The sequence below is a fragment of the Pagrus pagrus genome, assembly GCF_965226575.1.
Source record: "Pagrus pagrus genome assembly, chromosome: 1".
NCBI lineage: Eukaryota > Metazoa > Chordata > Actinopteri > Spariformes > Sparidae > Pagrus > Pagrus pagrus.
The window spans coordinates 1797702-1811977 of record NC_140185.1 but is presented as its reverse complement, the minus strand read 5'-3'; the positions used below and the strand labels follow the sequence as shown (position 1 = coordinate 1811977).

The window sequence follows — 14276 nt, the reverse complement described above, 5'->3', positions numbered from 1 at the left end:
AGCCACACCTGCTCAAAACAGAGTGAGATGTTCCTTCATTACCAAACACACACCGTAGTTACCAGACAGCGGGGCTGATATTGTTTTCACCTTGAGTCTGTGTGTTTGCATGTGTGCGTGTGTGTATGTGTGTCATCATAGCAAAATATGGTCCTGGAGACATCTTTTGTAGCTACCTGGAAGCAGTTTTAAGTACTTGCCAGATGTTTTTATTTCTGTCTATCTGTGGACAGATTTTTGTCATCTGTGAAATGGATGTCTAGTTGTGATTCAAGATGAGGCCGAGTTTGAAGATGATGCATGAGGACTGAGGACTATAATAATGTAGCAATCATAACTAGAGTATTCGTGCGTCGGAACATGAGCATGGTCTCTAGTTTATTTTGACTCTACCCTACACCGTCCAGTGGTCCCATGTACTCACTAGAGCACAAAATGTGCAATCCAACAATGAGTCACAGTCAGATTATTAGGGACTCTACAGCCTCAATGTTGACCATTCTTTTAAAATGTTGTCTCTTGTGAGACCCACAACTTCAAGGAAGTGCCGTTACTTTCAAGCATATCCTTTAATGAATACAGCTTTATCCGATATACATTTGAAGGTACAAATGTTCTTGACAACACAAATAAGGGGAACACACTGGCCACTTTAGTATATCTCAGCTCTGCTCTGTTATAATGACCTATTTCAAATGGGCTATGAGGAGTGGTTGGAGGAGCTCTAGTGGTTTCTATGAATACATTTAATTTCTTGTCATCTTTTACCACATTATTTTTAAAACTGGACAAGATTAAGGGCCTCATTTATAAAACTGACTTTGGATCAATTTTGATCTTAAGTATGACTTGAGCAGAAAACAAAAAATATTTATATATATGCGATATGTGTTTGGTATGTCTCGTATCTTGGTTTAAACATCTGAAAACTGGACAGTAATTAAAATGATATACAGATGGGTTATATACTGTATAAAATAAAGAAATGATTTCTTTTTCAGTTATCCTCCTGACTCTGCATTACACTACCTGCTCTACATTTTAATCCAGTCCAGTCCTTTTTATCAATTTAAATATCCTTAAGTCCGTTAATCAGTTTTTGGCAGATGATCACTGGTTTCTGGAACGTGACCCCCAATTACTCTGACACACATTATGAATACATACTGCATTGAGAAAAAAAGACAGTGACTCATGTTTTTTGTATGTACAGTTGACATTTATAGAGCTAATACAAAAGCACTGTGGTACAGATCATTTATAAAAAGTAAACCATAACAATGACAACATAAATAGTTCAGAATCCTGATCAGTGAAAAATATCTTGGTCCCCTTCCAGCGTCAGAGTTGAAGCCGAGGCAGAGAGTGACTTTGGATGGTGGTGGAAGATAAATGGCGGTTTTATTGCTTTCACAACTGAATGGATCTACTACTAGTCTGGAGCTCTTTTACAGATGGGAGATTTAGCCCAGCCAAGTTTTATACAAATAAATTAACTCTTCAGTCCAACACATGGTGTCAACTCCCCACCATTGTTGAATGCACAGGCCATCTTAAAGGAACCTGTGAGTATGAAGCCTACATGATCTCTAATGGCCTGGGTTTCATTGAGTCTCTCCTTAACCCATGATGGTTTGGATGCTGCTTCAGAGGCATTCCCACCCTGACTGAACACAGTCCTGAGGGAATTTCTGGACATAAATACTTGTCCAGGGTTTGTTTTTCTCCAGGAAAATCATAATATTTTAAAATACTGAACATCAGCATAAACACTGCATAAAAATCATATCAGCACCTCCAAACTCAGAACAGTAAAACAACAGAAGTTGAACATCTAGCGTTTGCTGTGTGGAAAGGTTCGGTTCCACTGGTGTGTACTGTACTGTTGCTTCAGTTTCAACTGTATCAGACACCAGTCAAACAATAATGACTAAACAGACCAAAAATAAAAATCCGGCACAAAAATACTGATTTCCAGCTGTTGATAATTCAGTTTCAGAGTTCAGCCTGTATTAAGGACCGGTCACACCATGCATAAAACAAAATCTTTCCAACATTGGCAGTGTTAGAGGCTTGGGGGCAGGGGGACTACGAGTGGGGCTGCATGGTGAACAACTGTATCTGGTAAGCTAACCACTAACACACTGGGAACAACTGTGCTGTGCTCTTCACTCCCCCCTGAGATTGTGTACTCAAGATCATTTCATTCACTAAAGACTTATTGAAGGGGGGAAGCAAGGCTTCTAAATGTCAGATTGCACGGTCCTTAGCTCGGCTGCTAATAGAACACTAAGCTAACACAGTTCATACTCTGACAGAGGAAGGTTAAATAAAAGTGGATGGTGACACAGCTAATCAGCTACTGCTGCTTCTGCCATTTTAGACTGCTGTTCCTTCAAAAGGTCAGCACTGTCAGGACAGTTTGCTGCTGGTTAAGAGAACTAATCAAAGTTCATCACCATTGGTGCTGTTGGGCCACCGTGCCATATTCTGTGCTAGTCTGTTATTATTGTCAGATTAGGTACTTGTACGTGCATGAAACACATTTTTAACGCAAGAATATGACTTTGTCTTTGAGGAAGAAATAAGGAAGGAACATTTCCTATGTCTCGGGTTGAGTTCTGGTCTCAGATTCCGCAGTACCACGTGTGTTTGGCCTGGTCAGGTCTGAAAGGTGTGGTTAAGGACCAGGATCTGGAGCCCAAATTTTGGCTTGAATCTGAACACAGCCTTCATTCTAATGAACTGAAGGGCAGAATTAACCACGTTTGCCATAGAGCATTTGCCAAGTGGAGCAGGTTTTCTCTCAGTGTGAGACTGGCGGGGGGGGGGGGGGTTGTTTGTGGTGGAGAGTTTGGAAAGAGTGGAAGCACCTTCTCCACATACTGTGGTTGTAATTCTTTCCAACCTGCAGCTGTAATGAGACTAACAGTTGTGTTGTGTGCTTCCTTTAAATATGTTACAAACAGACTTTGAATTGAACAATTTCAGTAACATGTTGATTCATAATATGACAGATGTGATTTAAGAAAAAGGTTCTCAAGTTCAGAGGGACGTGAAAGACCTTTTCCTCATAGCTGACAGCTATGAGGAAATGATGAATACTGGTGATGTAGATGTGTGGATGATGCTTGATTTAATACAATAGCACAGTTAAGATGGAACAGTTGAAATGATGATATGAGGTAAGAATGAGTGAGTACATTGAAAGGATGATATGCGTCAGCCTCTGCTTAGGAAGTCTTTTTATCCTGTTAATGCCTGTCACACTCCTGCTGGGTTTGATCTTGTTGCCCTGTGTCTATGTATGTCCAAGCATGTTTGAGTCATAGTGTGTATGAAAATGTGTGTGTGTTCTGTTTAAAGCCGGGATTGTGCTTAACTTCAGAGGACAACTATGTGGTTTCTGTAAGTCTCCTGAAAAAGAGACATACATCTGTTTATAATGATTATTTGACCACTGATCACTTACGTGGTCAGTAATACGTTGAGCAAATTGCATAAAATCTGCATGTGGATGCACAGAAGTGATATTGACCTTTTGATCTTACTATGGGTAAAATCTTTGCTAAAATATTGACCTGGCCCTTTTTAACTTACTGTTGAACAGAAGACAACACTGCAAAATGTTACCGTGACCAGAGATACAGTTTTCCCCCAAAAGCAACAATATTCACCTTCTTTTTGTGACTGCTGATGTTTGTTTAAAAGTATATCCTGGATCAATGTGTGTATGTGTGCATGTATGCGTGTGTCATGGGATCTGGAGCTGCAGTTCCTCATCCTCCTCGTCCATGTCACTGGCCGGACCATCTGGGTTTTCAGCACGTAACCGAGCTGTTCGCATCTTCCCAAACAGACCAGGATTCTGCTGCTGCCGCCGCAATCTGAGGGAGAGAGACAGTTTAATGTTAATTTGGATACAAAAAAGAGCTATAAAGCTCTACACCAAAATTACATGCATAACCCCAAACTTCAACAAACTCTCAGACCAAGACAAAATACATCATTTACTGGGAGAAAAAAGTAACACTGCTGTAGATGCAGCAAAATATGTGAGTGCTGCCACAGGAGAAGAGGAAAGCTGCACAACACCTGACGTGATCTCCTCCACATGAGCCAGCTGCTCCTGACTAGGTTCTTACCTGCACACTGACTATTGTTCTGTAATTATTACCTGTATATGATAAACACATGCATGCATGCACGCACGCACGCACGCACACACACACTTTCTTTTTTACATTTTTTTTTTTTTTTTTTTTTAATTATTATTAACTATTAATTATCTATGTATTCTTTTTCTGTATTCCTAACACTTGTTGAATTGGATTGAAATTGAGAGAGAGACAGAGAGAGAGAGACAGAGAGAGACATCCATCCAACATCCAACAGAGTCTTTACATGCAGAATTCTGCAGATACATTTTACACGTACACAGAAACACACCAACAAATGCATGTAGAGCAGAATTAGGCAGATACCCACTGATAATTAACATTCAAAAGAGAACGCTCAACCTTTTTAACCACCTGAAATCCAGCCCCCGAGACACCCTCCACTCCAAAGCCCTCCAAACTCAAGAGCTGAGCCCAGAAGAGAGTCCCCTATGTCAGTTGGTACTGAGGCTAACTGCCCCCTCTCAGACAGTCTGACCAGCCTCACAACAACACTGTTCTCCAAACACCAGTCAGAGTAAAGCAAATTATAACACAATGTAAAGAAACCTACCTGGAACATTGGAAAGAAGAAACTAAAAGCCAAAGTAGATCAGAATGTTATCTAGCCCTAAAAAGAGATTATGAATGAGCAGAATATCTCCCTACTGTCAGAGATAGAAAGCAGAGACAGATCCTCACCAAGTACAGGCTCAGTGACCACAACCTGACAATCCAAGCAGGAAGACACAAACAATCATGGCAACCAAAAGAAAACAGAACATGTGGTCACTGCTCGACAGGTGAGGTTGAGACAGAGATGCACTTTCTCCTACAATGTAAAACATTCAACGAAACGAGGAACATTTATTTTAATAAGTTTAATTTGGTAATCTCAGACTTCAAAGAGCTGAACGACATATCAACATTAAAAATACTCCTGGGAGAAGGAGACAGGGCATACCTTGCTGCCCAATATGTGTCAACATGCCACAACCTGAGGGACAGTGAGTGACTGACACACACGCACACACACACACACACACACGCACACACACATGTTTAGGTGGCTGCATATATGGAAAAAAAACACCTAACCCTGAAAAAATTCTAACAAAAGGTTTCTCAGCAGTTTTTTGTAGTATTAGGTGTCCTTAATAACATACTAAAAGTTTACCAAAGTTTGACCACTAGAAAGGTGTAATTTTCAAGATGGCGTCCAAGATGGGCACGAAGCCTTTAAAATATCCTAACTCCTTCATTATTTGACCTAGCGAAGTAATCTTGGTGTCTAACCCCATGTTTTCTGGGTCTATGAATCCATTGGACTTGTCTAAATTGCACTGGCATGATTACACACTTATGGAATATATGATTTTATGAAATTACTGTAAGGTTTTATCTTTGTTTGGGGTGAACCAGAGATGTAAACAATTTAGCCTATTATTGTGAGAATCACTATAATCAACCTCTATGGGAGGAAGAGTGTGACGACTAATGGTAAATCTAGTGAAGGTCACAGTGCAAAAAAGTATAAAAAAATAAACCGAAATTTAGAGGAAACAAGTGAAGAAAATAGAAAAAGATATGTATAAATTAGAAAAGTATTAAAAAAATATAAAAAACAAAACGCAAAAAAAAAAATCAAAACGCATTATAAAAAATATAAACGTATATATAAAAAATAAAACACAAAAAAATAAAAGGGGTTAGCAGTACTGAGCCTTCACGTGGCAGCCCTGTTTTTTTTTTTTTTTAGATTTATTTATTGACAATGCACAAGGTACATTGGTAATTTTTTATACAGTGTAAAAGATAAAATAACAAAGACAAAGAGAAAAAATACAAAAAATACAAAAAAAATACAAAAACACATAACACAGTAACTTCACTCTTGCAATTTAAACACCCCACCCCCCCACCCCAGCCATAGATTGGCACAGTTCACAACACTCGGTCCTTATTAGAGATAAAGAAAAGGCCAAAAAAAGAGACGGATACAAGAAGTAGATATGCATACTTAACTGAGAGGGTTAATTGAAGGGAGAAGTGCTAAAAATGAGCCCAATATTCTATTGTGTTTCAGGTTTTTTCCTGACATTGTACAGAATTTTCTCTGGCGTGCAGTATGATGAAAGTTTGTTTAGCCAGTGCTTTTGTGAGGGTGGGTTTTCTGATTTCCAGTTCACTAGTATAATTTTTTTCCCAGCTGTGCTGGCTAATGACACAAAATATTTCTTATGTTTAGTTATCTTAAGCATGTTGACATCTCCCAAAAGCCAAATTTTCTGATCTCTTGGAATTTCGGTCTCTATAACATCTGAAACAGTGGCTATAACGAACTTTCAAAAGTCTTCTAGATAGGGACAAGTCCAGAGCATATGGAGTAACTTTCCTTCATTCACCTTACACCTTAGGCACATGGCAGAGACATTCCTATCAATCTTATGAAGTCTGTGTGGGGTGAGATAAATTCTATGAAAGATCTTAAATTGTATTTGTCTATGTTTAGTGGAAATTAGTACCGTTGGGGATCTTTCCAATGTGTTTCGTCAGTCGGCATCTTCATAATTACAACCTAGGTCTGTCTCCCACTTGTTTTTAATCGATAGTCTATCAGAAATTGGCAAGTTTCTGTTCAAGATGTTGTATATAGAGGATATCAGTCCTCTTGTGGAGGAGAGTCGTGTATCAAGCAGATGCTTCTCAAAGGGGGATTCCACTGGCAAATTTGGAAAGTCAGCAGAGTTATCTTGGAGTCAGTGTCTAACTTGAAGGAATTTGCATGAGTTTCCTGCCATGCACAAAAAGTGCTCAAGATTATGGGTTTTTTGTTATTAAAGAAAGGTTTTGCTTTGATCCCAACAAGGGGATATTTTTTAATGGGGTAGCTTTCAATATATGTTGTTCTATAGAGAGCCATCTGATGTCACTACTCTCAGGGCCGGATCTACTAAGATCCCAAATTGCTTGTACTAATCTGCGTGGGCAATCTAGAAATTTGCGTGTGGGGTTGAACCGCGGTTTGCGGGCGATTTACTAAGAGTGATTGCGTTAATGACAACAGGTGCAAACGTGTTGGAGACAAGCCTATTTAAATGAGGGTTTAGTGTGTTTCATGGTTTTCAGCATGGCAAGTTTGAGAGAGCGAAAGCGCAAAGTGAAATTGGACCCTTTGGAAAAGAAGTGTTGGTAGAGGAAGCAAATAAACATTTCAATGAGCTGCAGCAAAGGAATCTGACGGTCGCGCAAAGGAACGCTGTGTGGGAGAAAATCAGTGAAAAAGTTAATGCTGTTGGAAAAAAAGGCGAACAGTGGATGAAGTGAAGAGGAGATACCAAGACATCAGAAGAAGAACAAAAGAAAAAAAGGCGTAAAATAATATAAATATTAGTAAACTTGCGAGGAGTTTTGTTATTGCAGGTATTGCGTGACTCCTCGTAGCTGGCTCCAAATCCGCTCTGAGTTCCTCCAACAGCTCCAAAATGGCAAGGCTGGATAGGCGATATGTTCTAATGATAGTTTCCTCATTCATCCCAAAAATGTTCACACGAGGGTGAAAAATGCATTCTAGGCGTCTCCTTCTTGCAACAATAACTGCAGCCATGTGTGCGCAATTACGCATACAAACCGTTTGCACCTCCCTTTGAGACGTGGTAAATATAGACGCAGTTTCTATGAGCAAAATTGCTTTCCAGTTTGATAAATCACTTTGCGTGTGCTAAATTAATATATTTCCATTTTCTCCACCCACAACACGCACAATTGCGTGTAAACGCCCCATGTTGCATATTCATTGCTGCAAACATACTAACTGAATGCAGACGCGCTATTTTGCACCTTTGACAGACGCAACCCTTTTTGCGCACTGTTAGTAAATCAGTTTGCACCTTTTTTTGCGTGTGCAAGCAGTTTGCACACATTTTAATACACGCAAACCTTAGTAGATCCGGCCCTCAGAGTGTAATTTTATGCTCAGAGGTACCAAATTTGACACCAGAGATGGCAGCATTAACTTGGATGAGCAAATGGTTCGATGGCAAGCGAGATTAATAACGGAGAGACACAACAGCCCTGTCGGACCCCTCTAAAAAGTGAGAAGCGACCGACAGGACTCCATTAATTAATATTTGTGCTTTAGGTGCCTTGAAAAGTGTTTTAAGATAGTGAATGAATTCTACACCAACATTCATTTGAAATAGAAAGGTAGGTTCGATCCTGTCAAACGCCTTCTCAACATCCATTGATATTATCAGCCTAGGCTCTTTTGTCATCTGTGCAGAATCAATTATATGAAATAAATGGCGGACATTATCTGACCCTTGCCTATTCCTGATGAACCCAGTTTGATCTGGGTGTATTATTTTTGGCATAATGTCTTCTAATCTAGTAGCAAGCAATTCAGAGATAACCTTGTAATCAGCGTTTATAAGACTTAAGGGCCTGTAGGAGCTACATTTTTGTCTATCCTTGTCAGGTTTTGGTAATAGTGTAGTGGTAGCTAATTCGAGAGAGCTGGATGGGTCAGTCAGAGACCTGCCATCATCAATAATTATTGAATGAATTATTTCATCTGATTCCCCCTTCTTGATTTGCCATGCTAGTAATTTACCAGTTTTATTGCCGCACCCATAATAGTGGTACTTGGTCCAAGCTGAAGCTGCTTCGGCCTTGGTAGTACATAAATTATTATACTGTATTTGTTTCACAGTCAAATAATTTAAAATGTCCATTTTTTTGGTTTCAGAATGTTTTTGTTCAAGTATTCTAATTTCTTCATCTAATTTTGCCAATTCTTTTCTCCTTTCCCTTGATTTATATGAACTGTAGGACAAAATACATCCCCTCATGAAGGTCTTAAGGCATCCCATATAATTGCATTGGAGGCAGAGTTCACGTTGGAATAAGATTTATGAACGTTAGAGAAAAAGGAGAAATCTTTCTTATTAGGATTGAGAGTGCGCCAGACATCACATAGCCCCAACTCTTTTATGCCATGGTTCAAAATCACGGCTGCTTTGATGGTGTGGGTGATTTAGGCAAGGAACGGGCCATAGTTGGATTAAAGACCAAGTTAAAATCGCCACCAATAAGGCAGTGTCCCTGAGCTGCAGCAATCCTTAGGAGTAGTTCATTAAAAAAAGAGGATCATCATGATTGGGTGGCAGCCCTGTTTTGACTAATTTTACAGTACCATACAGTTCTATGAATTTATTCATTATTGGAATCAAAAGAATGGTTATGAACCACAGAAACCACCAACACTAGGCAAAACGATATGAGAAAGGAGAAATATGCAATTACTTAAGGAAAAGTGTACTTATTTTTCGCATAAATACGCTTGTAACCAATTGCTTTAATATATTATTGTACTTGTTATCACTTATCTATCATGCAAATATGCTATTTAGAATATTACATGCCCAAAACATGTATCAGGCACCAATGTTCTTGGTCTAGGAGGAATACAAAGGTGTAATGGTCATTTTAAGGACCTGACGGCCGCCATTTTGAAAATGGGGCCTTTCTTGGAGTCAAACTTTGGTAAACTTTTAGTATGTTTTTAAGTACATCTGATACTACTGTAAACCACTGAGAAACCTTTTGTTAGAATTTTTTCAGGGTCAAACCATATTTGCAGCTGACTAGTTGTTATTTGTTGTGTTCTGTCCGAGTGTTTGGACAGATGCTTTGGCAACATTGTTGTTAAACTTTCATGCCAATAAAGCCCCTTTGAATTTGAATTTGAATTTAAAGTAACATTATGATGCCAAAGCATATGACAGTAATGCAGATAAGTTTGACATTAGACACATCAGGTGAGCCTACTCTCTGTGTGTCTCTGTACATGGATATGTGCATGTGTTGTGGAAATCTATGATTACACACAGACAGTAACAGCAAGAGAAAGGGAACCAGTTGACAGTAATGGATGTATATACTTGGTGCAATGACTTCATCCGGCTGCAAAGAGTCAACGCATCACACAACTTTACACTCTGCTTGTAGTTTAGTTATAACTTTACAACAGCTTCAAGATGTAACAAGTGTAAAGGGCAACACACATTGGCAGCATATGAAGTGGGTCAAAGTCAGGATAAACTACTGCCTACTAAAGCTAAAGTCATGGAGATATCTTAAGTTTATTTGTGCTGAGAACAAATGAAAACACCAGGGAATATGTGATATACGTGGCAGAGTTGATTTCAATGAGCCACAAAATGAAAAAGATTTTCATTTCACCCTGAGCTGTATACATTTCAAATTGATTTAAAAAGGCAATAAGTATTGATTGTTTTTTAAAAAGCAAGCTCTTATAAAACACAGCTTGAAGATTGATTTGGGCACACTTGATCCTACTGAGTTTTCCCGGAACACAAGTGTTGTCACAGTGGATGGATGGTTTGAAGTCCCAAGGCTTAAGCTCTCTGTCAGGTAGTCATTTTAAATCCTAGTGAGCATTTCAGTTGGTGTCTCCCCTGATCCCATACTGTTTGAACAGACTGTAAGGAGGAGGACATCCTCATCTCACACCACACACCATCTTTGAACAAAGACAGATGTTACCATCTTACCACATACACATACAACCGCCTGTTGTCACTCGACCAAAGTTCTACACTTGGGTCGCATGATGACTTCTGAGCCATCTACAACTCAGCAAACCATATCTACATCACTGGCTTTCATCTTGCACCTTCTTTTGGTTCATCTCTTCATTTGGTTCTTTTTCCTCCACCCAGTATTTCCTTCACCCTGGCTCCTTTTGATTGTCTCACTTCTAAAAAAAATTCTGTTCGTTCTTTGCAAATATTTACGCTGCACATCTTTCCAGAACACATTGATTGTTTGAAAAAAGGAGGCGAAGACACACCCCTGTCTACATCATTGGAGCTGAGGTGGAGCAGGTGAACAGTTATAGGTTCCCTTGGAACTACCATCACTGAGAACATATCTTGATCATCACACATCACCACCCTGGTTATAAAAGCATAGAAAAGGCTCGACTTCCTACAGACACTTGGGAAGGATGAATTCTGGAGCAAGATTCTGGTCAACTTTTACAGAGGAGCAATAGAAATCATCCTGACTGGAAACATCACAGACTGGCATGGTTCATCATGGCCCAGGACAGGAAGGCTCTACAGAGGGTGATTAAAACCACCAGAACATCACTGGTACCATCTACAGAGCATCAGTGAAGTGAGACGTCTGCACAGAGCCCAAAGATACTGAAAGACAACACCCACCCAGCCACAGTCTGTTCACCCTGCTGCCACCTGACAACAGATACAGAAGTATCTGCTGCTGTACCACCAGACTACAGAGCAGCTTCCCTCCTCACGCTGTGAGACTCCTGGACTCATCCTCAACTCTCCATTTTCTAAAATAGATGTACCATAAAGGACTATAACATTGTTTCATTTTTTAAACCCTTCCGATTTAAAAAATGACAATAAATGTACTTTACCTTGTAACATTGTAGTTTAAAAATATCTATCAATAACTTTATAGAACTGTCCTGCATGACAAATACAATCAAAAGCTTTACTGGAAGTCAATAAAACAGGCACAAATTTGGTTTCATTTGCGTTTTAATGTTTATCAATTGGTGTATGTAGGGTTTAAATATGATCCATTGTTGGGTGTTTTGGACTCCAGTCTCTTTCTCTCATTCTCTGTCTGCCTTTGCTGGTCATTTGTCAGTCAGCAGGGCAGGTCAGGATCAGAGCAACTGGTAGATAATCCACTACAACATTTGGACCACAACACCAGCTCAGACACTAAAAGCTTTTCTATTGAGCTGATAAACACTTTGCAAAGCACAAACATAAATGACTCAATCTACAGTAAGAGACAGGAAGAACGAGAGAGAGAGAGAGAGAGAGAGAGAGAGAGCGAGAGAGAGAGAGGGAGACATCCATTCCTTTCAAACTGTGCTGTGGTCACTCTTACACTGAGCAATGAGGAGGATCGAAGGCTTTTGCAAAAACATCCAAACACTGGTTCATGTTGCCCTCACCGCAGATGGGATCATGAGCAACCGCTGACTGAAAGGCAGTGTGTGTGTGTTTGTGTGTGGACTTCATATATATCAGCACAGTAATGTTTGCTAGAGGATTTCTCCTAATATGCACCACAACAACAGATCATTTGGGACAGACTGGGTGCTAATTAACTTTGGCGACTCCCTGGGGACACCTGTCTCGCTCTCAGGGCCCGGTTATATCAATTAATCACCATGATCAGTGGATTCTCTGTCAGTGGGAATTTACATATAATCTAATAATTAAATCATTTAAATGTGCCACAATCTTTTGTGTTGAGTTCTACAAGTTTTGTGAATTTTGACATGCAGATTTGCAATGTTAACCACGACCATACCGACAGTTATGAGATAGGATGTGACTTTACAAATAAGTCTCTTGAATAAACTGTTTGAACATATTTTCCCATTAACAAGAGAACTAGCAAGTTAGTCATAGAAATGTACATACAGTGCTTTATTGACAAAATGTATTGATTTTATACATATCCATTTTGAATATCTGAAATGGTTTCAATTACTTTCTCACTCTTATTTCTCTCCAACAGCAAGTTGACACACACACACACACACACACACACACACACACACACACACACACACACACACACACACACACACACACAGACAAATGTACTTTTAAGATGTTTTTTAACTAAAATGTGTCAAGTATCTAACTCATATCAGGAATAACTCAGTATGTATGTTGCATGTGTGACAGAGTGTGCTGTTGAGAGAGAGAGAGAGAGAGAGACACAGAGAGAGAGAGAGCAAAGAAGAGCATGTGTGTGACATTGAGTATGACGTTTACAGTAACATTTTAACTGTGAACATAGCAGTGCAGTGTGTGTACACTTTAGGCTGTTTGTCTGTGAACGCTGACAAACAGTATAATGCTGCAACTCCTCAAAACCCAAGTCTGACAACTGTGACCCAGGCTCACTGAAGTCGAACCAAACTCTAAGGTGGACCTGCTATTCTCTTTTAAAGTGACAAGCTGCTTCTCCGACCAAACTTCAAACTCAGGAACCAAAAGGTGGCTTTATATTTCTTTGAAAAACATATCTCTGCAGTACTTGCTGCACTCTCCTCATACCTCATACTCCTTAAATAAACCACAAGACAACACACACAGAGGCACATTAACACAGACTGGCTGAGGACTCGATCAGCATCCAATTTTAAGGCTTATTCCCCTCTGACATACTGAGTATGATACACACACACGCACGCACACTTGTCAAGCAGTCAAATTGAATGAAAAAAAAATCCAGAATGAAGAAAAGCTTAACCTACAAGAACACACAGATTTGTGTCAGTCCCTGAAGCAGTTACCATGCCGACACGCCTGTCACTCCTCTACAGAGCATAAGCAACAAGAGAGCTCTCTGTTACTACGGTAACCTGCGACTGGGAGCTCGGCGATTGGCTGATGGGTGGCGGAGCAACGACGTGGAAAAAAATGGAGAGAATGCAGAGGGAGAGGCAGAGAGCAAGGAGCTGAGGACTGTGCAAAGCTGATAGAATGTCAGAGCTAAACTGAAGGACGGGCAACACACACTGAGCACAGGAAGCTAATCTCTGAGGCTCAGATTGAGCCCAGCACCTACACACACACACACACACACACCTGAACAGGCTGTGTGTGTGAGGTGTCTTCATGGTTATCTAGTCATGTTTGGAGTGTGAGTACTGTTGCTAAACATGGCACCACTCTTAGAGTACAGAAATTCCACTTTGGTGTAAACCTGGCATTATCCACTGTCTTTGTAGATTTTAATTTGAAATAGTCTAGGAGTCCAGAATATCCTATGGTGAGTTTTGCCTTCTGGTATCTTTCTTGGCCTAAATTGCATTTGCACAGTTTAAAAATGAACTCTGTTGGTGTGAGTCAGTAGGGACAGGCAAAATAAATGTTCAACAGTAGATTTGGGAAGCACCAGTATTAGCATTAGCAGTGATGTAGTGACAAAGATTCTGACTAGGAAATACTGACAATATTGACAATAAAAAAAAAAAGTATGAACAAATATTTTATTTCTAGGTGGGTACCGTGTACTGTCACTGCTTCC

At 39.8% G+C, this 14276-nt stretch overlaps 1 protein-coding gene across 5 annotated transcripts in view; it reads right to left on the bottom strand.

Annotated features, from left to right (window-relative positions):
• Positions 1-3111: 3111 nt before the first annotated feature.
• ccdc102a (coiled-coil domain containing 102A) overlaps positions 3112-14276 on the bottom strand; it is a 78154-nt gene continuing 66989 nt past the window's right edge. For all 5 annotated transcript variants that reach the window (XM_084348324.1, XM_084348323.1, XM_084348322.1 and 2 more), the window contains exon 10: positions 3112-3887. In XM_084348324.1, the coding sequence (XP_084204450.1) occupies positions 3755-3887 (133 nt within the window). In that variant the 3' untranslated portion in view covers positions 3112-3754. The remainder of the gene's footprint in view (positions 3888-14276) is intronic.